Source organism: Eptatretus burgeri, chromosome 15 (assembly GCF_056783735.1).
Source record: "Eptatretus burgeri isolate ZD-2024b chromosome 15, Ebu_testis_v1, whole genome shotgun sequence".
NCBI lineage: Eukaryota > Metazoa > Chordata > Myxini > Myxiniformes > Myxinidae > Eptatretus > Eptatretus burgeri.
This window is the reverse complement of record NC_140975.1, coordinates 37,562,679-37,589,883: the sequence shown is the minus strand read 5'-3', so window position 1 is coordinate 37,589,883 and position 27,205 is coordinate 37,562,679. Positions and strand designations below refer to the sequence as shown.

General features: G+C 43.1%; 1 protein-coding gene across 9 annotated transcripts in view; it reads left to right on the top strand.

Moving 5' to 3' along the window:
- The first annotated feature begins 272 nt into the window (after positions 1–272).
- The window catches only part of MEIOB (meiosis specific with OB-fold), a 33,771-nt gene continuing 6,838 nt past the window's right edge, over positions 273–27,205 (top strand). Inside the window, exons 1-12 of one of the 9 annotated variants that reach the window (XM_085857697.1) lie at positions 273–291; positions 5,910–5,999; positions 7,369–7,455; positions 7,553–7,610; positions 7,714–7,845; positions 7,930–8,002; positions 20,664–20,856; positions 21,392–21,492; positions 21,603–21,655; positions 22,432–22,527; positions 22,683–22,781; positions 24,870–25,029. In XM_085857697.1, the coding sequence (XP_085713823.1) occupies positions 7,381–7,455; positions 7,553–7,610; positions 7,714–7,845; positions 7,930–8,002; positions 20,664–20,856; positions 21,392–21,492; positions 21,603–21,655; positions 22,432–22,527; positions 22,683–22,781; positions 24,870–25,029 (1,040 nt within the window). In that variant the 5' untranslated portion in view covers positions 273–291; positions 5,910–5,999; positions 7,369–7,380. Of the gene's footprint in view, positions 292–327; positions 574–5,909; positions 6,000–7,368; positions 7,456–7,552; positions 7,611–7,713; positions 7,846–7,929; positions 8,003–20,663; positions 20,857–21,391; positions 21,493–21,602; positions 21,656–22,431; positions 22,528–22,682; positions 22,782–24,869; positions 25,030–27,205 lie in introns of those variants that run through there. The other 8 variants (XM_085857694.1, XM_085857696.1, XM_085857695.1 and 5 more) reach the window with 8 other exon arrangements.

Genomic DNA, 27,205 nt, shown 5'->3' with positions numbered 1-27,205 from the left:
TATATATTTTGTTCTCTTCTTATTTACCGCTGTTTGTCACAGGGAAAAATTCCTCACATTTACTTGCGTAAACGTGAAAGTTTTAAAATAACTTTTGAGCGAGGTGAAACATATCAGCTTCAAAAATAGGTAAATCCCACGTTACACCGCTCAATAAACAAATATTTTTGCACAGTCGAATTGCTCATGATTCTTCAATGTTCCTGACTGACCTCAACTTTATCATTTATCCTCTCGCATTCTTCGCATATGACGAGTTTTACTTTCATCTTTAAAAGACCTCGTACTTGGGTTATTATTATTATTTTTTTTATTTTTAACAAAGTCAAATTCATTGTTCGGCTCGTGATGTTAAGCGAGTATAAAAAGAGTCGAAGTTCGACACCAACCCTTTCAGGAAAATCTTGCATTTCATAATTTATTTTTGAAATAATTTACCAGAATGTTCGAGGTGGTTGCGAAGCTCTGTGTGGAAGTTCTGAGGAGGAGCTCCTTAAATCGAGCTCGCTGAGGTGGAATTGGTTTGTCGAGTTTGCGTTATTAAACGGAGTTATATTCCTCGGTTTCTGTCAGGTGTTGATATGCTGACATATCGTCTTGCTTTAGTTAACACAATAAGTTGTTTTGCTGATAGGAAAAATTTATATTTCTTATTCTCGCTTTTGGTCTTTTTTCATTCACCCAACCTTGCCGGTCATCTTGGTTATCGGAACTGTTACGTGTGTGTGTGTGTGTGTGTGTGTGTGTGTGTGTGTGTGTGTGTGTGTGTGTGTGTGTGTGTGTGTGTGTGTGTGTGTGTGTGTGTGTGTGTGTGTGTGTGTGTGTGTGTGTGTTTAATTTTACAACACAATCTTTGTCAGGTCAGGTTATATCTGTGACCTGCAACAGGTACCATGTAAACCTGTACTAACCTGTTCCATGGTCGGGTTGTCGGCGACTAAACCCTCTCCCCCACCAGGTTTTCTGGTGAGGAGGGTGTTTGGATATGTAGTCCAAGAGCATTAGGTCAAAATAGGCCCTAACCTGGACATTTTTGGTAACAAGCTGATTTTTTCAGGATAGGTCCAGGAATGTGTGTGAAATAACATACTAAAAGTCCTCATGAATCCTCCTTGAGCGTTTTCCGCAATCCAAGATGGCGTCCAAAATGGCCGCCTCTTCTGTTTTTCTCATAACTTTGCAAGCAGGTTTCCCCAAAACACACTTTAAATGTCTACATATATGTTTTGAAGTATGAGGAACTCATTAGAATACATCTTAAGAGATGCTGAAGCACGCAAGCTGTACATCCTAAAACACTATGGAGCTCAATCAACGGTGGTGTTTGATGAATATGGAAGCGCAACTTCGACAAAGGTAGCTGAGCAGAAACGAAGAGCTCAGAAGTGTACCTCTAGTGACATCATATTTGAAGATGATATGCCAACCACCACAACCCAAGCAGCTTTCTTAGCCAACGGCAACAATAAGGCGAGACTTATACAAACTCTACGTGACAAAATGCTCATGGCTGGAGTATGTGTCAAGCAGGCAGAAGCAGACGCTGACACCCTGATTGTCTCCACAGCACTAGCACTGGCAGAGTCAGAACATGTGCCAGTTGCTGTCGTTGGTACGGACACAGACTTACTGGTAATGCTCGTTGCTCGGGCAACCTCTTCCACAGATGTGTACATGCTATGCCGCAGTAATCCTGTCACGGTCTTCAACATTCATGAGATTCAGCATGCCATAGGGGACACAAGAAATCACTTGATGTTTCTTCATGCTGTGACGGGATGTGACACGGTCTCTGCGATCTATCGTCAGGGCAAGCGTAAAGCTTTCAACATGGTGCACAAGAAGCGGGACTACGACTTGCTGGATACCTTCACAAACAGTGGAAGCACCCATGACGAGGTGGAAAAAGCTGGGGAAGGCTTCATTCTTAAGCTTTATGGAGCCAGCAGTTTTGAATCTCTTGACTACCGTCACATCGCATACAAACGGGCAATCGGTCGCAGTTCCCTGAGTTCATCCTTTCAGCTAGAAAGTCTACCTCCAACTAGTGCTGCAGCAAAGCAACATTCATATCGCGCCTATCTTACCGTCCAGGAATGGATGGGTAACTCCTTATCTCCAACAGAATGGGGCTGGCGATTTCAGGACGGGACTCTTACCCCGGTAGAAACAGACATTGCTGTTGCACCCGACACTTTGCTGAACATGGTGGCATGTGGGTGTAAACCAGATGGTTGCAGAAGCATGACATGTAGCTGCAAGAAACTTGGGCTCTTTTGTACCTCAATGTGCAGTAAATGCAGTGGTCTCAATTGCAACAATACAGCACCAACTCTTATAGATGCCGACGATGATATTACCCCAACTTCAGAGGACATCAACATTGAAGATACAGCATCCGACGATGAAGACAATGACTGATGCAACTAGGTGTGTGCATGCGTAAGGTAAAGATTCATCTGAAACTTTTGAGGTTTGAATCTCTAGCATGATCTTGTTTTGAATGTCTTTGCCTCTTGAAACAGGCTAAAACAGCAGTGTGTTGATAAGTGGCGGACATTTTGAGCACCATTTGAATTTCAGAAAGAACTTCAGCGGTTTTATTGTTTCCTTTGTACTTCAAAGTATCTGAATGAGTTCCTTATTTCTCAAGACATAATATATTTAGAGATTTAAAGTGCATATTGAGGTAACTTAGTCACAGGGTCATGAGAAAAACAGGAAATTGCAACCATCTTTGGCGCCATTTTGGATTTTGGGACTAGTTCAAGTAGTTTTATTGGTATAGATATGCGTGTTTCAAATCTGCGAATAAGAATTTATCTAGATTCCTTGACTCCCATAACATATATAAAGACATTTTAGTGTGCTTTATTGGGTTACTTAGTTGCAGAGTTATGAGAAAACAACAACAGGGAAAGGGGCATTTCGGGCGCCATTTTGAATTTCAGGATGAGCTCAAGTGTTTTTATTGGTAAATGCGTGTTTTTGAAAAATTCCCAATAAGTATATGATTCATTTCATTGAGTCGCAAAACATATATTAAGACATTTAAAGTGCGTGTTGAAGTACCTTGGTGTAAAACCAGAAACGGCAGCAATTTCAGACGCCATCTTGGATTACGGAAAACGCTCAAGGAGGATTCATGAGGACTTTTAGTATGTTATTTCACACACATTCCTGGACCTTTCCTGAAAAAATCAGCTTGTTACCAAAAATGTCCAGGTTAAACCCTAATGCTCTTGGACTAATGGACACCCAGCAGGATTAAAAACAAAACCTGTCAAAGGGCGGAGGAGCTCCTTGTGAGCCAACGGCCATCCATATCTAGTGCCCAACTGTGTCTGCGGACGTCCTCCTGGAGTTGGGTCACTTCTTATTAGGAGGTTGGTGGCAGGATTTGCACTCCGGCCACCGTAAAACCCTTCATTCCGCAAAACGCAAAAAAATCTGAAAACCCACTCCGTGGGAGTACCTCCTGTGCAGCTTCCCTTCGCAGGGCAGCTCACCGGATGACGGGATTGGGGAAAAGCCTTCGGGACCCCCAATCTTTGATGATGGGAGGGAAACCACGGGGTAACATCCCTGGGTCAGATTGCGGGAGAGTGTGTCGGAGTGGTGCTGAGGTGTCGTCCACCAGACGGCGGTCTCCTTGGGTTAACCTGAGGCAGTCCCTTCGGGTGGGTGCCTGGAATGTCCTATCCCTAAGAGAGGATGATCACCTGTCTCTGTTATCATCTGAGCTCAAGCATTTGGACATCGGGATTGCAGCACTCTCTGAGGTTCGGAGACCGGATTGTGGCGAGATAATGGTGGGTGGTTAGACCTACTATTGGTCTGGTCGCTCTGATGGTTACCATACCCAAGGAGTTGCTGTAGCTGTGTCCAATAAGCTGACCCCAATGATAATTGAGGTAACACCGGTCAACGAGCGTATTATGAGATTAAGGATTCGTCACTCCTTAGGTGTCATTTCGCTGGTCTCTGTTTATGCTCCGACTGAGGTGAGTGATCTCACAGAGAAGGATGCATTCTATGCCACGCTCGAGTCTGTGGTTAATCAGTTCCCCAGGCGAGATGCTCTTCGAGTTTTGGGGAATTTAAGTACATCGACTGGAACTGAGAGGGATGGTTATGAGACATGTGTTGGTTACCATGGGTCTATAACTGTGAACCAGAATAGCACGAAGTTCCTTGACTTTGCAAGAAGTCATGGACTCAGGGTGGCTGGTTCATGGTTTCAGTGCCCACAGGCTCATCGCTGGACTTGGTATTCCAACGCTGGGGGTGTGGCAAAGGAGATTGACCATGTTCCTGTTGATGGTCGCTGGAGGATGATTCAGAACTGCAGGGTCTACCGGAGTGTTCAGTTCTTCAATACTGACCACAGGCTTGTTGTAACAACTCTGAAGTTGCAGATTAAATCCAGGAGAATGGGATCATCCCAGCCTAGGCGGGATGTTGGCAGCCTCAAGGATTTGAAGGCAGCTGAGGAGTTTGGGAAGAGGCTGATTGGAGAATTTGGGGGTCTTGGTGCTTTGCGGAATCCTGAGGAGTTGTGCAGTGCCTTCAAGACCACCATCCTTGATGTTGCCGGTGGATGTATTGGATTCACCGGAGGGAAAAGAAGCATTTTCTCTCTCAAGAGAAACTGGATAACATTGATCATTCGCAGGGCCATGCTGAATGGCAGAGCTGAACTGTTCAGGGAGCTGAGGCATAAAAGTGTACTTGCATGAAGGGTGGACAAGGAGGCCGATGTGCGAGGAATCTCTGAGGGGGTAGAGCATCACCTATGTTCACATGATTCTTGTCCTGCTTACGGGGGAATTCGCACATTGCGTTCCTCCAAGCCCATCCCTCGATGCGCTGCAGTGAGAGTGGAGGGTGTTGGACTCTTGACAAAGGAGTCCGAAGTGAAGGCACGCTGGGCCGGTTACTTTGAGCGGCTGTACCCGGCTGATCCACCAGCTGTCGAGTTGTATGTCAGGGGTGTTGCAATCTCTCTTGCTGACCTTCCATTCAACTGTGGTCCAGCTTCATTTGTTGATACACAGGCTGCGGTGAACCTGTTTAAATGGGGTAAAGCTCCTGGGATCTGTGGCATCCAGGCTGAACTTCTCAAATCTGGTGGAAATGCTGTACTTGTGTCACTGCATGCAGTTCTGTGCTCTGCCTGGAACACAGGCATCATCCCAACTGACTGGAAGAGGGGCCTTGTTGTCCCTCTCTGGAAAGGGAAGGGTGATCGCCAAGAGTACAACAACTACTGAGGGGTGACGCTGCTCTTGGTGCCGGGCAAGGTCTTTGTTCGGATAATTCTTCATAGGGTTCGCCACCATAAGCTTGAGCACCAGCTTCCAGAGCAGTCAGGTTTTACACCAAAGAGGTCAACGATTGACCGTATCCTTGTTCTTCGGGTCCTCACTGAACGCTGGCAAGAGTTTCGGCAGGAGCTTCCTCTGTTGATCTCTGCAAAGCGTTTGATTCATTGAATTGAGATGCCCTCTGGAGGATTCTTGGTCTTCATGGGGTGACACCAAAACTGTTCGATCTGATGTTTGAATTATACTCTGGTACTGAGAGTGCTGTGAGATGTGGTGATACCATCTGAATTACCCTTTAGAATAATTAGAATTACCCTTTAGAATTACCCTTTAGAACCACCGAGAATTACACTTTATTACCCTTTAGAAATTTACATGATGGGTTGGAAGTGTTCTTAATTTTTGACGTATGGACGAACAGATGGAAAGAAGGACATAGCCGAATATTGAAGTGTCTTCACCACTTAAAAAGTACATCTTACCTGAGTTGTTGAGCATGTGGAGATGACATTGGCTTGAGAGGCTGAGGTGCGTGCGTGCGTGCGTGCGTGCGTGCGTGCGTGTTTCCTTATGTTATGGAAGATCACTCGGTTTACTGTATACCCCAGCTTTATGAGCAGTATTCAATACAAAGCATGCACTTTGGCATCGTGACATGGAACCAATAACAGCGTGAGTGCCAGTCAGGGGCCGGGATTTCATTTAACCAGCATTGAATTTATTTTTGTTAAATTCAGTAGGTCAATCAGCATCCAATATTGAGGAGTATATGTTGTATGTTTTTCATGAACTGATCTTCTTCTTCTTTGACAGCATTATTAGCCCACTTCAAGACATAAACTGATAAATATTTAAATCTTTCTATTTCTAAAAAATTTCTAAGTTATTTGAGATTACCCATTTGGCACTTTCATTTGAGTCTTAATTTTGAAATGATTCTGTAGTCAGGTCCATAATCACATGAGCTGTTTTGATTTCTCATTTTTCGACTCGGTTCACACTTGCACGACGGAGGATTCCCAGTGGGCGAATGGCTTTGCAGGCCAGTTTGGAAATGTGGCTTTCCCAGGAAAGATCATGGTAGATAGTGAGACCCAGAAGATTGAATGAAAGGACTTCTTCAAGAGGATTGTTGAGAAAGTAGATGGGGAGGGGGGGGGGGTCCAGACGGTCCTTTCGGAGAGACATAGTGAGGGTGTGAGATTTGTCAGGATTGAAAGACATGTTCCATGTGTTGGACCAGCTTGTGATTTTATCCAGATCTGCTGAGAGTGAAAAGGCTGCTGCTTGCCGATCTGAGGGATGACAAATGGCATGGCAGAGGGTGGAGTCATCAGCAAAGAGATAAAGAGGATTTTCCAGATAGTCGGAGAGATCGTTGATGAAAACCAGAAAAAGAACAAGCCCCATAACGCTGCCTTGAAGAACACCAGCTTGGACAGGAAGAGGGGTTGAGAGAACTCCATTTAGGGCCACACGTTGACTGTGACAGGAGAGGAAGTCTGCCAGCCATGAGTGGAAATTGTCTTGGATACCATTGGAAGAGAGTTTGGTGAGCAGGGCAGGGTGCCAAACCATATCGAAAGGTCATGATATGTCTAGCAAGATGGCTGATTGGGATTTGCAAAAGGTGTGTATGAGATCAATAACGTAAGCATTTTGGATGGAACAGTCAACTTCACATCTTCTCTGTTCATGATGTGCAAATCCTCCATTAGTCAGTTATCAAACCCAGGATCAGACAGCTCAATTGCATATGAGCACTTAGCACTGAGTTTTCCTGCCACCTTAATAAAATGTTCACCAGTTCAGAAACTTGCTCTGATCTGAAGTTTCAATTTTTTATGTTGTTGACAAAAAATACGAATCACCCGCAGTGTGTTTTTGATTGTTTCAGTTTGACAGTGTGACTCAGATGTAGTAGGAATACTGCTCAATGATGTATGGATGCTTTGGGTTAATGATTCTGATTTTGCAATTTTTGTTGTGATTAAATAATGACATATGATGAATGATGAAGCTGAAAACAAGCTCCACACAGGGTGAATGAAAAATGAGTGGAATATCAAGTGAACAAACAGTCCGAAGGAAAAAAATTGAGGTTCTCCACCCAAGCTCCATGAATGTCGTGAGTGTTAAAGTATAACATATATATATATATGTCGTATTGGGGTTAATGCAGTGAAAGAGTTTTGTCGATAAGCCATCTTTCTGCTCTTTTTTAGATTGTTGTCGGGGTTATCCTTGGAAAATCTGAAATTAGAGGCCTGGCGAGCAGAAAGAGTTGAGTAACCGGTTGATCTGTCCAAAACCTTACATTTCACTGAATACATTTTCACACGTACTTCAATATTGGTCTCGTCATGTCTGCTTTGATCTCCCATAGAATTTGGCACCGAAAGGTTTACCTTTGGGTTTGTCTTGCGTGATTCGCCAAGCTATTTCATATTCGTTGAATGTTGGGGAACTGAGGATTACATCAGGAACCTAGCGGACAATTTCAAAATTGGAGATGCAGGTGGGCATAATCTATGGCTAAATGGTTAAAGTTGGAATACTTTCATTCAATTAATTGTATGCTTTATTCCTTTCTCTTGTGCAGTTCAAGTCGAGAACCCTTTAGTAAGAACAAAGGATATGGAGTCAGATGAAAGATACAAGCCTTGTACACCAAGGTATGCAAATCACTGGTAGCTAGTGATACGTTTGTTCATATGAAAGAGCCATGACAGTAAATCGTCCAAATCTGGTGAATACCCTTTGAATACTAATGGGGCATAGTTTCAGCAAGACTTGCTTTGTCAAAAAGTTTAGTACTTGATTCAAGTCGCACTGATTTTATGCTTGCAATATTATTTTTCAACCGACTCCTGCACTTTTCATGTTTATACAATTCATTATGATAAGCTTGTGTCCTGAAGCATTTTTTTGAGTCTATTAATCTCTGATTCATTAAGTGAATGAGTGTCTCAGGTTCCTTCTTGAGACACTAACCTGCTTTTTTCCAACCTCTCAATGATGTGGCCACTTTGCTTAAAGTTTTCCTGAATTATAACATTATGTTAGATTAAATACAATATTGTACATGCAAATGTTTTTCTACTGTTTTGTGCTTCAGAGAGCCCACACCCATAAATACCTTGTTTCAATGATAGAATTAGCACTTTGTGTATGTTAGTTCATTCACATAAGACCAATCATTTGTATGTTTTTCAGAGGCAAATGGAGATACAGTCAGACCTCTCTATGAGGCACCCCCTTGGGATCAGCCAAAATGCTATTTATAAAGGGGTATTCATGATAACAGGGTTTTCTGTTTTTTTTTCTATAGCATCCCTGCAGACATCATAGCTGCATACAACCACTCGTGATAATACTACACTGCGCATACTCCTTCACTATCACCTTACGCTACACATGACTACTTGGATACACAAACAAGAAAAAAAACTAGAGAGTTAATAGAACACCTTACCCCACACAGTGTTTAACTATATAATTCAATTGATATAAAATTACGATTTTAAAGGTTGTATCAAAAATATCAGAAAGTTTAGCACCGTTGACGCAATGTCGATGACACCATCTCATCTAACATGTTACATTAGTTATTCGTGCATGTTGTATGTGTCCTTTATAACGTCCTTAAAAACATACGTTTCGTATTTGGAATGATTTTCAAGTTTGTTTGACTGCCAGGCAAGCAGACAGAGTAAAAAATATTACTTCATTCCTCTTTGCGCATGTGCGATCAGGACAAATTCTGAGCCAAAATACAGTAAAACAGCAGACTTTGTATTCATATTCTTCCTATTCATATTCTGATTCATGTTCAAAATTTAACATTCAATTTAAGTTAAGTTGTTCCTCGGTCATAAACTGACGTTTGTGGATGGACGGATAGACAGAAGTGAATCGATTCCTTAACCCCACTTTTCACTTTGTGTGTGCGGGGTAATGTACACTTGAATTGCATTGCAACACCATTGTATCTCTGCATTTATTGCAAGAAATTTTCAGTATAAACATGTGCCTACAATTCATGTATCGTACTCATTCATAAAACGGCAAGAATTTGAAAAAATTATTTGACCACAAACTTTAGGTTGGTCAAAGAGAAAATAGAGAGGGTTTTTTATTTATTTTGGTTCTGCATACTGGAGAAATAAAAAGCAGCACATTTTCAGATGCAAGTAAAATTGAAACATGTACAAATTCAGGAAAGACCATGAGAGTTTTATTGCACTCAAAAAATCAATTGTTGCTCATGTAGCTTTATAACTTAATAAATGAAACATGTCCTGCAAAAGTAATAAATAAAGTTTTAATCTGTGAATACTGTAAAACCAATATTAAACTTGTAAACATTCACAGACAAAATGTGACTTCTGATGCATTCTTCATACAAAAAGCACTCACTGAACTCTGTCCGCAAAACTACTTCTTGCTGAGAGAAAAAAAAAGTGTCAAGAGTTGACTTTCAATCACCGACTTCCTCTTGCTAAGCACATGTGTTCAATGTTACTGATTCACTTACACACAGGGTCAATGTCCAACAATGATTGCAAAGTCCCCCACAGTCTTCAGGGCTGACAGAAACTCTGCCTGTGAAGGGACGGGGGTATATTTCCAGGGCCATCATCCTCCTCATCATTTGACATCATCATCTGCAACCACTGACTGATTCCACAACTCCGTATTACTCAAACCCTGTGTTGTCACCACATTCCTCTCCTCTCTCTACTAATATCTGATGTCAAGTGATATTCCTAAGAGCTCCCTTTACTCAACAATATCAGCAGCAGAGGATTCTTCCTCAGCATTGGCACTTCCTGTCATCTGTCCAGCAAGTTTGACACAATTGGCGACATAGGCAGGACTCACATTATCATTCATTTTTTCCCCAACATGCAAGACGTGCATGTCGAACGACTGCCAATACCTTAGCTCTGTGACCTCACATGGTTCCCACTATTCTTATTGAGAATCCCAGGCTTCTTGCAATGTCTGCCCAGCTTTACCATTTAGCCTCAATAACCTGAATGATTGTTGTTTTGGAGAGTCGAGGCTCGTGGAGGAGATAGAACATAGAATGGACCAGGAAAAACGGAACAAAAACAAGAAGGGCCCTCGGTAGAGCACATACCACCGCCACGCAATGCCTGATCCACGAGAACATATTGGGCCCAATACATTTTTGAAATACCATGCTATATATCGTTTTTGACCTTATCACTCAATGGTGAAGAATCACTTTGAAAATTAAATAAATCTCGTATCCATATCCAGATTCAGCTATTCACGAAAATTGAATGAATTCGTCATGGTCACACACCCAACCTGTCCACCAAGTTTCATCCGAATCCTTCCACAACTTTCTGAGATATTGTGATATATATATATATATATATATATATATATATATATATATATATATATATATATATATATATATATGTAAAAATATGTGGATATATATATATATATATATATATATATATATATATATATGTGTATATATGTATGTATGTATATATATATATATATATATATATACCGTATTTTCACGACTATAAGGCGCATATAAACGTCTTAGATTTTTGTCAAAATGTGCGACGCGCCCTATAGTGCAGTGCGCCCTTTGTGTGTCGTCATTGTAAGGCGGACGTATTTGTGAACATTAGAACTGGGGGTAAATGTGGGCGTGGCTTATGTATAAAAGAACAGGTATGTGCGGTATGCAGAACATTGCTGTTTTAACAACCCCGAAAATGGCAAAGAGACACGCTTATGAAGCTCAGTTTAAACTGAAGGCGATCAGCTATGCGGAGGAACATGGGAATCGAGCCGCGGCGAGGAATTTCCAGATCAACGAGTCGATGGTTCGAAAGTGGAGGAAGCTGGAAAACGAGCTGCGACAGGTGAAGAAGACGCAGCTGAGTTTCCGTGGAAACAAGGCGAGGTGGCCAGAGTTGGAGGAAAGACTTGAGCAGTGGATCGTTGAGCAAAGAGCAAGTGGGAGGAGCGTTTCGACGGTCACGATCCGACTGAAGGCAGTATCGATAGCGGAGGAAATGAAAATCGAACATTTCCACGGAGGTCCGTCTTGGTGCTTTCGCTTCATGAAACGGTGCCATTTTTCCATCCGGACCAGGACTACGATAGCGCAGCAACGTCCGGCGGATTATCAAGGAGGAGCCGCACGGTGCAGAAAGTGACTCTGACGGCGAGGAAGGTGGACCTGCTAGGTTGGGTTTAGCGCAGTTCGATTCCGAAACAGAGGATGAGGATTTCGATGGATTTGATTAAAGACTATTACCGGTATTTGATTGTTTTAGTATTTTTGTAACTAATACTTTAATAAAGCACAACCAAACTCAATTTTGCTCCCGATCTATTTTTAAATACGCACACTTGTGTGCTTGTGTGAGTGTGTTGTTGTACGGCGGACGTACGTAGTAGAGGATATTCATATAAAACCCGCGCCCTATCGTGAGGAGCGCCTTATGTGTGTGTCAAATACAGGAACGGCACACACAACTGAGACTGCGCCTTTTGGCACGGTGCGCCTTTTGGTCGTGAAAATACGGTATATATATATATATATATGTGTGTATATATGTATGTATGTATATATATATATATATATATATATATATATATATATATATATATATATATATATATATATATATATATATATATTCACTTCAAAAATTCTTGTAGTCGGATCCGGATATTCACCAAAATGCAATCAGTTTGTCCTTCTCACACCAAACCTGCCCACCAAATTTCATCTGGATCCGTCCTCAATTTTTTGAGATATCCTGCACACAGAAAAAGAAACAAACAGACAAGCCAGTAGGCGGACATGGGTAGTCGACTACCCAATCGAACCTGACGCGATGGGCCCGTTCGATGGGAAATGACCTGAGGATTAAGCACAATAAAATTCATGATTCGAGCTTCAAGGGTTAATGCCGCAGATTGTTTTTTCATTAAAATACCCCCACATTTAGAGGTTTTTCGGCCGTTGCTATGCAACGGAGGGGTCCATAGCAACGGTTCTTTCTCACACATAACTAGGACATACCATGAACATACCATACCAGTTTCATGTATATCTGACTCATAGTCTCTGAGATATAACGAACTTCGTTTTTTTTATCGTTTTCGACCAGGGTTCATTCAAAGTCTATCTTCTCCGACAGTTTTCATAGGATGCGGCTGGAAATTTTTGACAATATGGCTGAATGTACTGCCCACAGTCGCTCGTGGCCCGATTTATGATGTTCGAAAAAATTAATTTTTTATGATTTTTCAAAAAATTCAAAGTCCCGTTGCTAGGCAACGGTGGTGTCCAGAGCAACGGTTCTCATTTGCACACAACTAGGTCATGGTATGAACCCACCAACCAAGTTTCATCGAAATCGCCATTGTATTAACTGAAATCGCCATTTTAAAAACTGATAATAAGGGTAGAACAAATCTCAATTTTTTTTTTTTCGACAAGATCGACTACCCAACAGACAAACAGACAAGCCAGTAGGCGGACATGGGTAGTCGCCTACCCAATAGAACCTGACATGATGGGCCCGTTCGATGGGGAATGACCTGAGGATTAAGCACAAGAAAATTCATGATTCTAGCTTCAAGGGTTAATGCTGCAGATTGTTTTTTCGTTAAAATCCCCCCACATTTAGAGGTTTTTTCGGCCGTTGCTAGGCAACGGAGGAGTCCATAGCAACGGTTCTTTCTCACACATAACTAGGACATACCATGAACCTACCATACCAGTTTCATTTATATCTGACTCATAGTCTCTGAGATATAACGAACTTCGTTTTTTTATTGTTTTCGATCAGGGTTCATTCAAAGTATATCTTCTCCGACAGTTTTCATAGGATCCGGCTGGAATTTTTTGACAATATGGCTGAATGTACTGCCCACAGTCGCACGTGGCCCGATTTTTGATTTTCGAAATTTTTTTTTTAATGATTTTTCAAAAATTTCAAAGTCCCTTTGCTTGGCAATGGTGGTGTCCATAGCAACGGTTCTCATTTGCACACAACTAGGTCATGGTATGAACCTACCAACCAAGTTTCATCGAAATCGCCATTGTATTAACTGAAATCGCCATTTTAAATACTGATAATAAGGGTAGAACAAATCTCAAAGAAGCTGGATACTGGTCGAAACTCTCAATCACAGAAGTGGAAGGGATAACTGGGGACGGAGCAACGTTGAAACACACACAAAACAAACAGACGCTGGTGAAGGAGCAGGGGAAAACCCAATATTTAACATGCAAACCTAGATAGAGGTGGTCTTGAGTGGGGTTGATGATAGTAAAAAAGATCATGGGTATGGAGGTGGGGGGGGGGTAACCTGAGATGGTGGTGAACATCTGTCTTAAAGCCCTGGAGGAAGGAATGACATTGAACAGAAAGGAAATTGAGTGGAGGTAAGCAGCAGGCCTGCATTTTTGGAGTTTCACCAAAAGCGGGTTACTCACCAACCATGTACGCCATGAAGAAAGCTGGAGAGGGAGCAAGGAAAGGGCACAGGGTGCAAACCAGAAAGGAAGCGGAGAAACGACCGACCTGTCTGTGATGTGAAAGTAATAGTCACAGTGTCTCAACAGCTTCATCGTGGGAAATACTGATGACATCAAAAGGCCTTCATTCCAATGCCCTCAAGCTGAAGGTGTGTGGCAGGAGTAAAAAATAAATGAATTAATATATATGTATATATTTTTATACTCGTGGAAGAGGCTTGTACAATGAACAGATCAGGACGTAACAGGTTAAAAAGAACAGTGGAGAGTAGGGGTGGGGGAACACCAACAGCAGAGTTGAAGGCTAAGATAGAGGGAGACTTGCACAAACAATGGGTTTTCAGCAATGGTAGCAGATTTGGCAGTGGTAGCAGATGTAGTAAGTCAAATGATGAGGAGGATGATAGAACTGGAAATAAAACCCCATCCATTCACAGGCACAGTTTCTGTCAGCCCTGAAGTTTCTGTCAGTCCATGGTTGGGATTTCTGCAACTAAACCGTCTCCCCACCATGGTTTTCTGGTGAGGAGGGTGTTTGGATATGGACACCCAGCAGGATTAAAAACAAAACCTGTCAAAGGGCGGAGGAGCTCCTTGTGAGCGAACAGCCATCCATATCTAGTGCCCAACTGTGTCTGCGGACGTCCTCCTGCAGTTGGGTTACTTTTTTATTAGGAGGTTGGTGGCAGGAATTGCACTCCAGCCACTGTAAAACCCTTCATTCCGCAAAACACACAAACGCAAAAAAAATCTGAAAACCCACTCCGTGGGAGTACCTCCTGTGCAGCTTCCCTTCGCAGGGCAGCTCACCGGATGACGGGATTGAGGCAAAGCCTTCGGGACCCCCAATCTTTGATGAAAGGAGGGAAACCACAGGGTAACCTCCCTGGGTCAGATTTGCGGGAGAGTGTGTCGGAGTGGTGCTGAGGTGTCATCCACCAGACGGCGGTCTCCTTGGGTTAACCTGAGGCGGTCCCTTCTGGTGGGTGCCTTGAATGTCCTATCCCTAAGAGAGGATGATCACCTGTCTCTGTTATCATCTGAGCTCAAGCGTTTGGACATCGGTATTGCAGCACTCTCTGAGATTCGGAGACCGGATTGCGGCGAGATAATGGTGGGTGGTTACACCTACTATTGGTCTGGTCGCTCTGATGGTTACCATACTCAAGGAGTTGCTGTAGCTGTGTCCAATAAGCTGACCCCAATGATAATCGAGGTAACACCGGTCAACGAGTGTATTATGAGACTAACGATTCGTCACTCCTTAGGTGTCATTTCCCTGGTCTCTGTCTATGCTCCGACTGAGGCGAGTGACCTCACCGTGAAGGACACATTCTACGCCACGCTCGAGTCTGTGGTTGATCAGTGCCCCAGACGAGATACACTTCTAGTCTTGGGGGATTTCAATGCATCGACTGGAACTGATAGGGATGGTTATGAGATGTGTGTTGGTCCCCATGGGTCAGGAACTATGAATCAGAATAGCACTAAGTTCCTTGACTTTGCAAGAAGTCATGGACTTAGGGTGGCCGGTTCATGGTTTCAGCGCCCACAAGCTCATCGCTGGACTTGGTATTCCAACGCTGGCGGTGTGGCAAAGGAGATGGACCATGTCGTCATTGACGGTCGCTGGAGGATGATCCAGAACTGCAGGGTCTACCGGAGTGCTTAGTTCCTCAATATTGACCACCGGCTTGTTGTAGCAACTCTAAAGCTGCACCTTAAATCCTGGAGAATGGTACCATCCCAGCCTATGCTGGATGTTGGCAAGCTCAAGGATGAGAGGGTAGCTGAGGGGTTTGCGAACAGACTGAATGGACATTTGGGGTGTCTGGGTGCTTTGGGGGGTCCGGAAGAGTGATGGATTACCTTCAAGACCACCGTCCTTGATGTTGCCGGTGGATGTCTTGGAACTCACCGCAGGGCAAAGAAGAATTTTGTCTCTCAAGGGACACTGGATACCATTGACCAGAGTCACAGGGCCAGGCTGAATGGCAGAGCTGAGCTGTTCAGGGAGCTGAGGCGTAAAACTGTACGTGCACTAAGGGTGGACAAGGAGGCCTATGTACGAGGAATCTGTGAGGGGGTAGAGCATCACCTGTGGACAGGTGATTCTCGTCCCGCTTACAGGGGAATTCGTGCATTGCGTTCATCCAAGCCCATCCCTCAGAGCACTGCAGTTAGAGCAGAGAGTGGTAGGCTCTTAACAGAGGAGTCTGAAGTGAAGGCCCGCTGGGCTGGTTACTTTGAGCGGTTGTACCAGGCTGATCCACCAGCTGTCAAGTTGGACGTCAATGGTGTTACAATCCCTGTTGCTGACCCTCCAATCAACTGTGGTCCACCTTCACTTGTGGAAACACGGGCTGCGGTGAACCGGTTGAAACAGCGTAAAGCTCCAGGGATCTGTGGCATCCATGCTGAACTTCTCAAGGCTGGTGGAAATGCTGCACTCGTGTCATTGCATGCAGTTTTGTGCTCTGCCTGGAACACAGGCATCATCCCAACTGATTGGAAGAGGGGCCTTGTTGTCCCTCTCTGGAAAGGGAAGGGTGATCGCCAAGACTGCAACAACTACCAAGGGGTGACGCTGCTCTCAGTGCCGGGCTAGGTCTTTGCTCGGATAATTCTTGAGAGGGTTCGCCACCATCTGCTTGAGCACCAGCATCCAGAGCAGTCAGGCTTTACATCAAAGAGGTCAACGATTGACCGTATCCTTGCTCTTCGTGTCCTCACCGAACGCAGACAAGAGTTTCGGCAGGGGCTGCTTGCAGCCTATGTTGATCTCTGTAAAGCGTTCGATTCAGTGAATCGGGATGCCCTCTGGAGTATTCTTGGTCTTCGTGGGGTGCCACCAAAACTGATCGATCTGATGTCTGAACTCTACTCTGGTACTGAGAGTGCTGTGAAGTGTGGTGGTACCATCTCTGACTATTTTCCAGTTTTTACTGGGGTTTGTCAGGGTTGTGTACTGGCCCCCACACTTTTCAGCACTTGCATGGACTGGATTTTAGGTAGGATGTCGGAAAGATCAAACTGCGGTGCATCGTTTGGGAATGTCAAGATCTCGGACCTTGATTTCGCAGATGATGCAGTCATCTTTGCGGAGACTTTAGATATCCTTTTGGGGGCCCTCGAGGTGCTGAATGAGGAGTCAGAGCCACTGGGATTGCGGGTTTCTTGGGTCAAAACTAAGATCCAGGCTTTCAATGACATCTTGGATGCTGCTGTCCTGTCTGTGTCTGTTTGTGGTGAGGATGTTGAGGTCATGGAAAGATTCGCTTACCGTGGCAGTGATATTCATGTCTCTGCTGGCTGTGAGTCAGAGGTCAATAGACGTCTGAGTCGGGCCTGGGGAGTCATGGATTCACTGGATCATGGGGTGTGGCGCTGCCGGTACCTGTGCGGGAGGATGAAAGTACGAGTCTTCAGGTCCTTGGTGCTTCCAGTCTTGCTCTCTGGATGCGAGACTTGGACTCTGACCAAGGATCTGAGATGGAGACTTAATTCCTTTGGTACTAGGTCTCTTCGGAGAATCCTTGGCTATCGCTGGTCAGATTTTGTGTCCAACGAGCGGTTGCTGAGAGAGACTCGGATGAGATTTGTGACCTGCATGGTCCGTGAGAGTCAGTTGCGGCTGTATGGACATGTGGCTCGTTTTCCTGACGCTGATCCTGCTCACCAGATTCTCTCAGCGAGGGAGTCTCTTGAGTGGAGGAGGCTGATGGGCCGACCACGTGCCTCGTGGTTGCAGCAGGTTGACCAGCATCTCAGGGAGATGGGGATGGGCCTGGCATTTGCCTGGGGGAAGGCCAGACGGAGGCACCTGGAGTACCGGCGAAAAGTGGACGGAGCGACGCGCTGTTCTAGCACATGCTCCCATACCTGACCTGACCTGACCTGAAGGTAATTCCTGAGGCAATATTCAATGCCAGGCTCAGAAACTGCCGTGCAGCCTCTTCGTCGATCACAATTACCGACCTGCTGCTTTGCAGAATGGCGCCGCTCCCTTTGCTGATGTACACGAGGCTTCGAGGTCCATCTCACGATCAGCCAAGAGTCAATGACCAGCGTTTTGCCCCACCATGGGAGCCACTTCGCCTCAGCATGAGTACGATAATCGTGCTGTCTTCTTCATGCATCGAAGGAAAGCGAGCCGTAATGCCCTGTTCTTACATGCTATCTCCTAGTTCCGACACCTCTCGACTGCCAGCGTCCCTTACACCGAACTGAACCAACCAAACCAAAACCTTATGCTTGTGACGTCACGCCTATCAATCATCCACCTCCGGATGTGGTTTGCTCGAACGAAACCCAGGAAGGTGGGGCTTCTTGCTAGCTTGGACGTGCAGCTTGCTTGTTGTTATGGTTGTGGTTTGGTATAAAAATGCACTTCTTTCATGGCTGGCTTGAAAACACAAAAATGTAGGGGAAGGCCACAGGGGGCAATTGCATACTAGGGAAAATTGGTCTTAATCCATATTTAATTAACACTGCACCACCCACCCGTGTGTTGACACATAATACTTAACCTCACAGTTTCCCTACTTAATTTACATTGAGATGTCTCCGACATGTCCATGGACCAAACAACTCTATTCAATCCTAACTTTCCTATGAAATTCCTCCATCTACCCCCACAACCATAACAATACATATATATATATATATATATATATATATATATATATATATATATATATATATATATATATATGATGCCAGACTGTATCAAAAGTTCGAGATATGTCGAGAGAGACGGCCCTGATCTCATTTCTGATATTGACGGCCACCATTGTTGGGAGAGTAGAAGCAGCATTTCCAAGGTAGAGTGACCAGGTCTGAATCTGAATTGATGATCTGAGATTATATTATTGGAGAAAAGGAATTATTTTATGTCAACTGTGATGATGGAGTCCATGACCTTATTGTTGATTGGAAGTACAGTTAGCGAATTGGGTTGTAGTTGATGGGATCCATTTTTGCACCTTTTTATGTTATTCTGTGATGTTGGCTGAATTCCAATTTCCCAGGTGGATAGAGGAGACCAGTTCTAAGTTTTTTACTTTCGAAATCTAAAGATTTCATAAGTATATTGATGACTTCCATCATCTGTTTGTGTGTTTGTTTGTTTGTGTGTGTGTTTGTGTGTTTGTTTGTAGGCACGATAACTCGAGAACGGAAGAAGCTACCAATGTCAAATTGCACCACGTGATTCAGGAGGGTGATGGCTAGTGCTGATTAGATTTTGGTCAAAATCGGTCAAAGGTCAAGGTCACAGTGAGGTGAAACATTCGATTTTTGATGGTTTGGTATAGAATCATCGTAGAAACTTCTGGTTTGCGTCGCTACCTTTTCGAGAGACAGCTTTTATTAGACAAGGTCAGAGGTCAAGTTGACAATTTTGTAAGTACCAGTCTATGACTGCTTGTTTTTTTTTTGTAATGTGAATATGCGAAGCGCGAATGTCGAAGCAGGTCACACTTTATGACCCACAAATGCACAGGGTCCGCAAATAGTCCAGATCTGACAGTCCAGCAATTGGTAGGTGTGAAGATCAGGCATTCAATGATATGAGTGAAGAAAGTGAAAAAATAAATTTTGAGCACTCTATTGCACAGAAACCATTACAGCCTGTTCTAAGTCAATGCATTGTTGAGCAGGCTGAAACCAAATTGCAGCTTAAGACCTCTGCAATGTGACAGCGGGCTGACCAAAATAGCACGCCACCATCTTGGTGAGGCTTTTTTTGTTTTTGTAGGTCACCGGGAACGTACTGTAGGTCTGGGGAGCTTATGGGATGGCGCGTCGTCCTTCCGTCCATAAACATTTGTAACTTCTCTGAAACTGCATGAAAAAGTGTGGTATGAGAGGGTCTACGGAGGGAGTTTACAGGGCGGTCCCCCCTCCCTCCAAAAGAGGTATTTGCTTTCTTCTCAGAAACAACCACACAATTCTGATGAAACTTGACCACAACCTTCATAACCCGTAAGGTACCAAAGTGTGTTAAAACCATTAAAAAAAATTAGGGTCTCAAGGGTGTACGGGGGCTGGCTCCCAAAAATAGGTATTTCCTTTCTTCTCAGAAACTACACACACAATCCCGATGAAACTTGACCACAAACTTCATCACCCGTGATGTACCAAATTTTGTTCATGGTATTTGAAAAATTGGAGTCTGAAGGGTGTACGGGGGCTGCCCCCCTCCCCTCAAAATCGGTATTTGCTGCAAAATTGGTTCATCGGTACATTTTGTTGATTCTGTCTCTCAGTGACTTCCTACTCGGTATCTACCAGGTGAGCTCCCAGGGTTTATTGCTGTTATTTTTTATGATAAGCACCCCGTTAATTATCTTCAAAAGCGGTGTTTCAATTTACCCAAAAGCTGTACCCAGTTTTCATTCATGCACTCCCTTGGAGTTCCCTTCATATGCATGCAAGGTTTTGGGCCGCTAGGTTTCATGGTTTTGGAGTTATAGAGGGCACACACACACACACACACACACACACACACGAATATAGATAATGAACACAATGTGACATGATAATGAAACCGCAAGCAATTCTGCTTGGATGCAAATGAAAAAATTAAAATATGTTTTGTGATTAATGATATTCCACAGGGTGCTAAATTGGGTGAAAAAAATCCTGCTTTTAATAAAAGAGAAAGCATCCTAATCTTGGGGAATGCAGAGTTTTCACTCTTTCTATACATGGACAGGTTTGATCTCCAAATGATATTCTGGCAGACTTTAACAGACTCTTTGTGTTTGCATGAGAAGCCCTTACAAGCTGGTGATAAGTGAGAATCACTCAGCTGTGGAATTGTACACTGGGTCAGACATCAAGCAGTTGTTTCCTCTACAACACCTTCCAACCAAGGAAAGCCATGACTTCTACACGTTGTCTGATATAATGGTCAATGGGCAAAACCTGAATAACGAGGTCATCAATATACTCGCTGTGATCCGCATGGTGAGAGCTGTGGCTTGTACGTTCAACACGAGATTTACATTTCACTCATCGATTGGTGTGGTGGCTTGTATATTTGAGAGATAGAATCTTCCCCATTTAAAGCTCATTTTTTGTGCAGACTTAATCAATACAGCACTACAAAATGGTTGCCTTAATTGCAGTGGTCTCTCATTATTGTGTGGACTCATGTTAAGGTGAAAAATTTTTGAGAATAACATCAATAAAAGAATGGGGGAAAAAAGTTTCCTCAAATTTTACAAATATCACCACTAAATTTGTTTCAGACTGTTTTCATGAGAGTCTGCATTATTTTACTAGAATCCCAAAAGAATGTTAATTTGTTGTAAGTTTAGTGCCACCTCACATTGAAATTTACCTGACCATGCTACTTCCGGTTGTGGAGCAAGAGACCAGCTGTGCCAGGTTCATCGGGCCTCTCCTTGTTTCATGCACTGATAGAATGCACGCAAATGTGTATACACGTTGTTTCATGTACTAATCCCTCTTTCCAAGCTTTTCAAATATTCTACTGCAGGTTTCGGTTCCCAAAGCATTCGTTACCAAAGATAACAGACAGGGAAGTCGCTGTGAAGTCACATTGTTTGATGACACCACGGCTGCATTTTCACTGATTTTGTGAGTGATACAGAATGTTCAGCTGATAATGATATTATATTGAAGCTTGATGGCCTTAATAGAAAGTCAAGTGTTTTCTGTGCGCCATATTTTGTTTCTGTTGTTTGCAGGTGGGATAAAGAGATGATTACACTTGCCCAGTCCTGGGCAGCACGTGAAACAGGTTCTAATTGCATTATTATAATCCACCAGTTTTCAACCTAATTGCATGGTCTTTACACTTGCAATGATTGTTATCTTTAAATAACGTTAAAGTTATTTAAACTTTTTTTGCCAGCTATAACCTATATTTTATGGCTAATTGTATTAATGTGTGATTGAAGATATTGTATTTTAAAATCCTGCAGTTTATTTATCACACAAAAGTCCAGTTTATACATTTCTGCCCTGGTTGAGGGTTTCTTCAGCAGTACCCTGTTATGCAGGAGCCACCTGTTCAGAGTACATTATCAGTTATGGAAATTTCATGGCCCATTGTGTGCACCCTGATTTTCCTGTCCCCTTCCAGAAGGGTCTTGGAGCATAAATAACTTGTACAAAATCCAGAACCACTGCTCACCTCCACTCATTTGTTCCTCTTTTTTTTCCCACCTGTGGAACCAACTTCTACACTCTCAATCTCATTCTTCCCTCCAGGTCCTCAAGACAACTGTTCACAACCATTTAAAATCATCCCCCTTCCAAAACTATGATATTTTCTTGACCTGTTAACCCTCCCCCCCCACCCCTCCCAAAATTTGCTTCTGTATCCATCTTGTCCACCCCTGCACTCTCTCCTACCCCTCATCGTTACCCACATCCCTTGTTCGTCCATCTCCTTCTATTTTACCCCTTCTCCTGCTGTTTGTTCCTTTTGTTGTGTCTGCAGTCATCCGGAGCTTGAGTATCTCCATTCTCCTATCCTAAAAAGGTTCTGTGTCAATGGCTTTTTTTGTGCAGTGATTTTCGCAGCTGATGTGCGTGTGTCGTTTGATCGTTTTCGACAAACGATGGTTGCTACAGCGATCTCGAGGACCATTATCACCACTAATCCGAGTGAGTGATCGACATAATATAATCATACTTGGCAGTTCCAACAATTCCCGTTTTGCATCGTTAGCTGAAGAACACCAGTGGATTTTCATTCTGTTAATCTCCCCCCCCCCCACCTTCAATCTCCCTCCACCACCCCTCCACTCCCACTCCCTCAGATACTCATGAAGCTCAAGTCTTGTTCACCTATGCCAAAGACTATTATTCCTCTGCTACTGCTGAAGATGAATTACTTATGAAGAGTAATCAAGAGGACTGTAAGTGTTCTGCTTTCTCGCCACTGTCATATCCTCATCCTTATGATCAAGGTTTTATGAAACTACTTTGTTGCTCACGCAGCTCTGGGTTAACTGGTTCATATTGGCATTATAATGGATTTCATAATCACTTGTGAAATGGTCAAAATGGAGCAACACATTTCTTACTCCAAAGTGATTGTGCCCCACTGTAAAAACACCAAAATATTTTCCCTCAAAAAACGTTCGTATGCACACAAGTATAGTTTCAAGGAATGTTTATCATCTTTTTTTTTCACATGGCCACCATTCTTTTCAAATACATGGTTAGAGCTGCATTGAAACAATGGGCCATTTACATTGTTTTCCAACTCCCTTTTCTTTTTTTCCTTTTTGTGAGGAATACAAAGTCAAGGCTCATGGAAGAGTTAAAACACAGAATGGATCAGGATTCAACAGAACAAAAGGAACAATAGCATGGGATGGGAGAGGGAACACATCAACAGCAGTGTTGAAGTACAACATAGCAGGAAACTTGGGCAAACAATGGATGTGGGGAGGAATGAGAGGTAAGAGTGGGTGCATGTGATGGACAATATGGATACAGTAGCAAGCTCTCCATAAGGAAAACCTGGAAATTTGAAAAGATGTTGGAAGGGGTTGGAGGAAGGATGTGTTAACAGGTGGAGAAAAGATTATGGCTTTAGATTGGGGATGATCTGAGATGGTGGTGAACAGCGGTCTTGAAGACCTGGAGGAAAGAATTCGATTGAAGAGAATGTGGGAGTTGGTTCCACAAGCGGGAAGAGAAAAGAACAAATGAGTGGAGGTGAGCAAGGGGTTGATGGCGGATCACATGCGCCCTGCAGAAAATGTTGCCAGCTCTGGAAAGAATGTCTTTTTGCAATGTGACCACACAATGGAACATGGAAAGAGTGGTTGGCAGAGGGAATAATTTTTGCCCGCGTATGCATTTCGCATTCATGGCATCTGGTAGTTGCAGTGGTGAAAGTCCGTAACAACCGTGGTGAGGAACGCAAGATGTGACACAAGAGATTATGTTGATGAGATTGTAAAAGGCTGAATACAATTCCCAATGTTTTTTTAGTTTTATTTTTTGGCATTATACCTTTCCTTTGTTTCCATTTCTGTGTTACCTACTCTTGTCTTCTGTTGAATTAATACCAGGTGGGGTTGACTCTGCCTGTCATCCTTCCGAGGTCGGCAAATTGAGTATCAGCTTGCTGGTATCCTGTGTCGGAGTGGCGACCCGTCCAGGATTGTGTCCAATAGCCAAGGAGACTGCTCAGGCAGCCTCAATGCTCTGCACAGAGTATGGTCCCAATGGATGATGGATTCTTGTCCTTTGTCAATTTTCTTCTCAATTTACTTCTTGTTCTCACTTTGCATACATAATATGGAGAGGTCCTGTGAAGAAATAGGTAATGGCTTAATAGCAAAACGGGTTCCTCACCTTCATGCAACTTTGTGTAAACAGCTTCCTTGAATATATTCTCTTTAACAATTGGTCTTCACAAAAGGACCGAAAAAAGATTTGTATGAAGGTCCCAGATATGGACTGGAGGGATGGAGAGCACACTCCATTCGATCTTTGTGATAACCTTCCAGTACATCAGGAAGGAAGGCTTTCACCATGTTAGGCTTGGGGCATGCTATTTCAATGCATGGCTTTAGCTTACTGATTGATTTGACATTACACTCTTGGAGTTATGGTTAAACCCTCTGACTTAAACTTCACAAGTGTGAAACCTAAACAATATGAAAGGGTAACACCTCATCTTCTGGTTCATCACCCCTCCAACTGTCTTTCTGCTGCCATCTCTCAGAGTTTGGTGAATATGAAACAGAAATGGTTCGAAGTCTGAATGTTTCCTTTCATTATGAATATCTCATAACAAAACAATAAACATTTACCAAAAGGAGACATTACTTTTGTGATCCTATTTATGATTGAAAAAAGATTATCCTACTCAATTTGAAAATATTGTGAGGAATTGAGTCTTCCTGAGACTCGAGTTCTTTTTCTTCTGACTCTACCATCCCCTCACAAGGTAGAGTATGTCAGTAATTTGTTTTGATGTGTTCCAGTGCTGTCCATTAAAGACATTTGCACCATCGAGCAGCTGAAGGAGAAACAAACTTCTCTCCAAACATCAGAACCACAGCTTCCGATGTGTGCCATCACTTTTGCCTTTCTCACCTCATTCAACATTGATGATGACAGTAGAAAAGTGACAACACTAAGATGGTACATCATACATGTTCAATTAACGATTCCTCACAAATTGCTTAAGTTGTGCTTATGAGGTCTAATCATAAGTGCTCAGACTGATTTTATATTGAGTTCATCTAAATTGATATTGTGGTACAGTAGTGTATTTTATACATACTATACGGTGCATGTCAACATCACTCCCAACTTAAATATGAGTGCAAATTTGGTAAAATTGTGTAGGATATTTTACTTTACCATTTTATCATGCAAGTGGTTAATGCAATCATTGAGATCAAGGAAATCACACACAGAAATTTGTTTGTAAAACCTGTACTATTCACCTTTCTCAAATGTGAGGGGCTTGTCCAATTATTTTCTGACTGATAGAAAGTCAACCAAACATCTTCAATGTTTGTAAACATTTGTGCAGAGATAATTATTGTGTGAGATTGTCTGTAGCATCTCTGGATACCGAGCTCTTACACATGCGCACGCATGCACACACGGGGGTGCTGGGGGGGGGGAAGGGCTTACAAGGTTTACCTTGTGTAGCTTTTCATGGTTGCTTTATGCAGCTTTCTTTGGCTAGAAGAGCATGGGAGTTGATCTATTTGATAATCCCAGCCACATGGGGTAATTTATTAGGTGAGAGGTGATGGGTTATTTCCTTCAATTACAGGTGAGAGACATGATTGGGTCTTGTTATTTATACGTTAACTGCTGTTGGCATTGCATATGGTACATGCTTTGGAGTCTCGGTGGTATGCGTTTCTGTCTACACTGTCGCTGATGATTCGCCAACAAGTGATTAATGCAGTTCGGAAGCTGAGGGGGTTGTGTCGCAATAGGATTCTCATGTATGTGTTACCTATGAATGTCTGCAGCTGTAGAATCTGGGTAGGGTTGTTTGAAACAGCAAGTGTGTGTGTGTGTGTGTGTGTGTGTGTGTGTGTGTGTGTGTGTGTGTGTGTGTGTGTGTATGTGTGTGTGAACCAAAGAAGCACACTGACCCCTAGGGTGCATCAAACGCCCCCTTTTTTGCGAAAGTTTGAAAAACATAACGGCGATAGGACACATGTGTCAGAATACATGAAAAAAACATTTCTCATTTTTTTCCAGAATTTTCGGTCATCATCTTGGGGGTCTACATCGGGGTCAAAGTTCAGGCACACGCAGCTCCGGCACATTTTTCAGAATAAGTGTTATTTTTCACTGTATAGTGATCAAAACTTGTGTCTGGTGGTGAAATAATTCTGACATATCAATGTACTGCTCCTTTGGTGATGTTTGTAACATGGTTGGCTTGTAATTTATTGGCACAGTTTCCCGGAAAATGCGATTTTTTCCCAGAAATTGTGTTTTCCCAAATAATTTGACACGTGGCAGATCATGAATGTAAAAGTTTGCACGATTTTCTGAGATGATTTGACTTCTCTGGTGACAATTATTGCATACTACTGAGTGATCAGTGCAGAAACACTGCCTGCATTATCAGTTCTAGTGGTTAGTTGAAAGGACTAGAGTGATGCTGGCACGCTCTCATACTTTGTCTTCATCTTTGGTACTTAACAGCTGAGTTTGTGCCCTTAGCCTTATTCAGTGAGGATGTTCCAAGTGCAGAGAAGCGTCGACTGGCTGACCGTATCATTTCTGTCAAGCCTGACAGAGAGGAACTTGGACTATTGCCTATTGGGCGCTTTGGTACAGACTTTGGAAAGCCTCACTTCCCCAACGACATTCACTTGACATCTAGCCTATCTGACTTTGTCTCAGTTGATTCTTGGTTTGTGTTCTGAGAACTTCAACTGGGTGATTCATTCTTAATGTATGAAGTGAGTGAGTGGGCAACACTTCCAGCCAATGTGGATTCAAAATCTAAAACCAAAGCACTCAATGTAACTAATGATGCGGCTGAACATCTAATAAAACTCGGAACGGACTGTCTCGGTGCAGCTAGGTCTGAAGAACACTTTTAGAATGTGCAACAAGTCACTGAGAATGACTGGAAAGAGAATCCGAATCTCCGGAAACACTTGAAACTTGATCATTAATATTATATGAGTACCTTGATATGAATACACATAATTCTGGGTAATAAAGCCGTGAATTTGACAGAACCGAGGCATTTGTTACTATTTTGTTGTTTTTTTTTTCTGGGAAAATCACCAGTTTCCCACTTTTCCGGCAAATTTCCTGGAAAATTTGATTG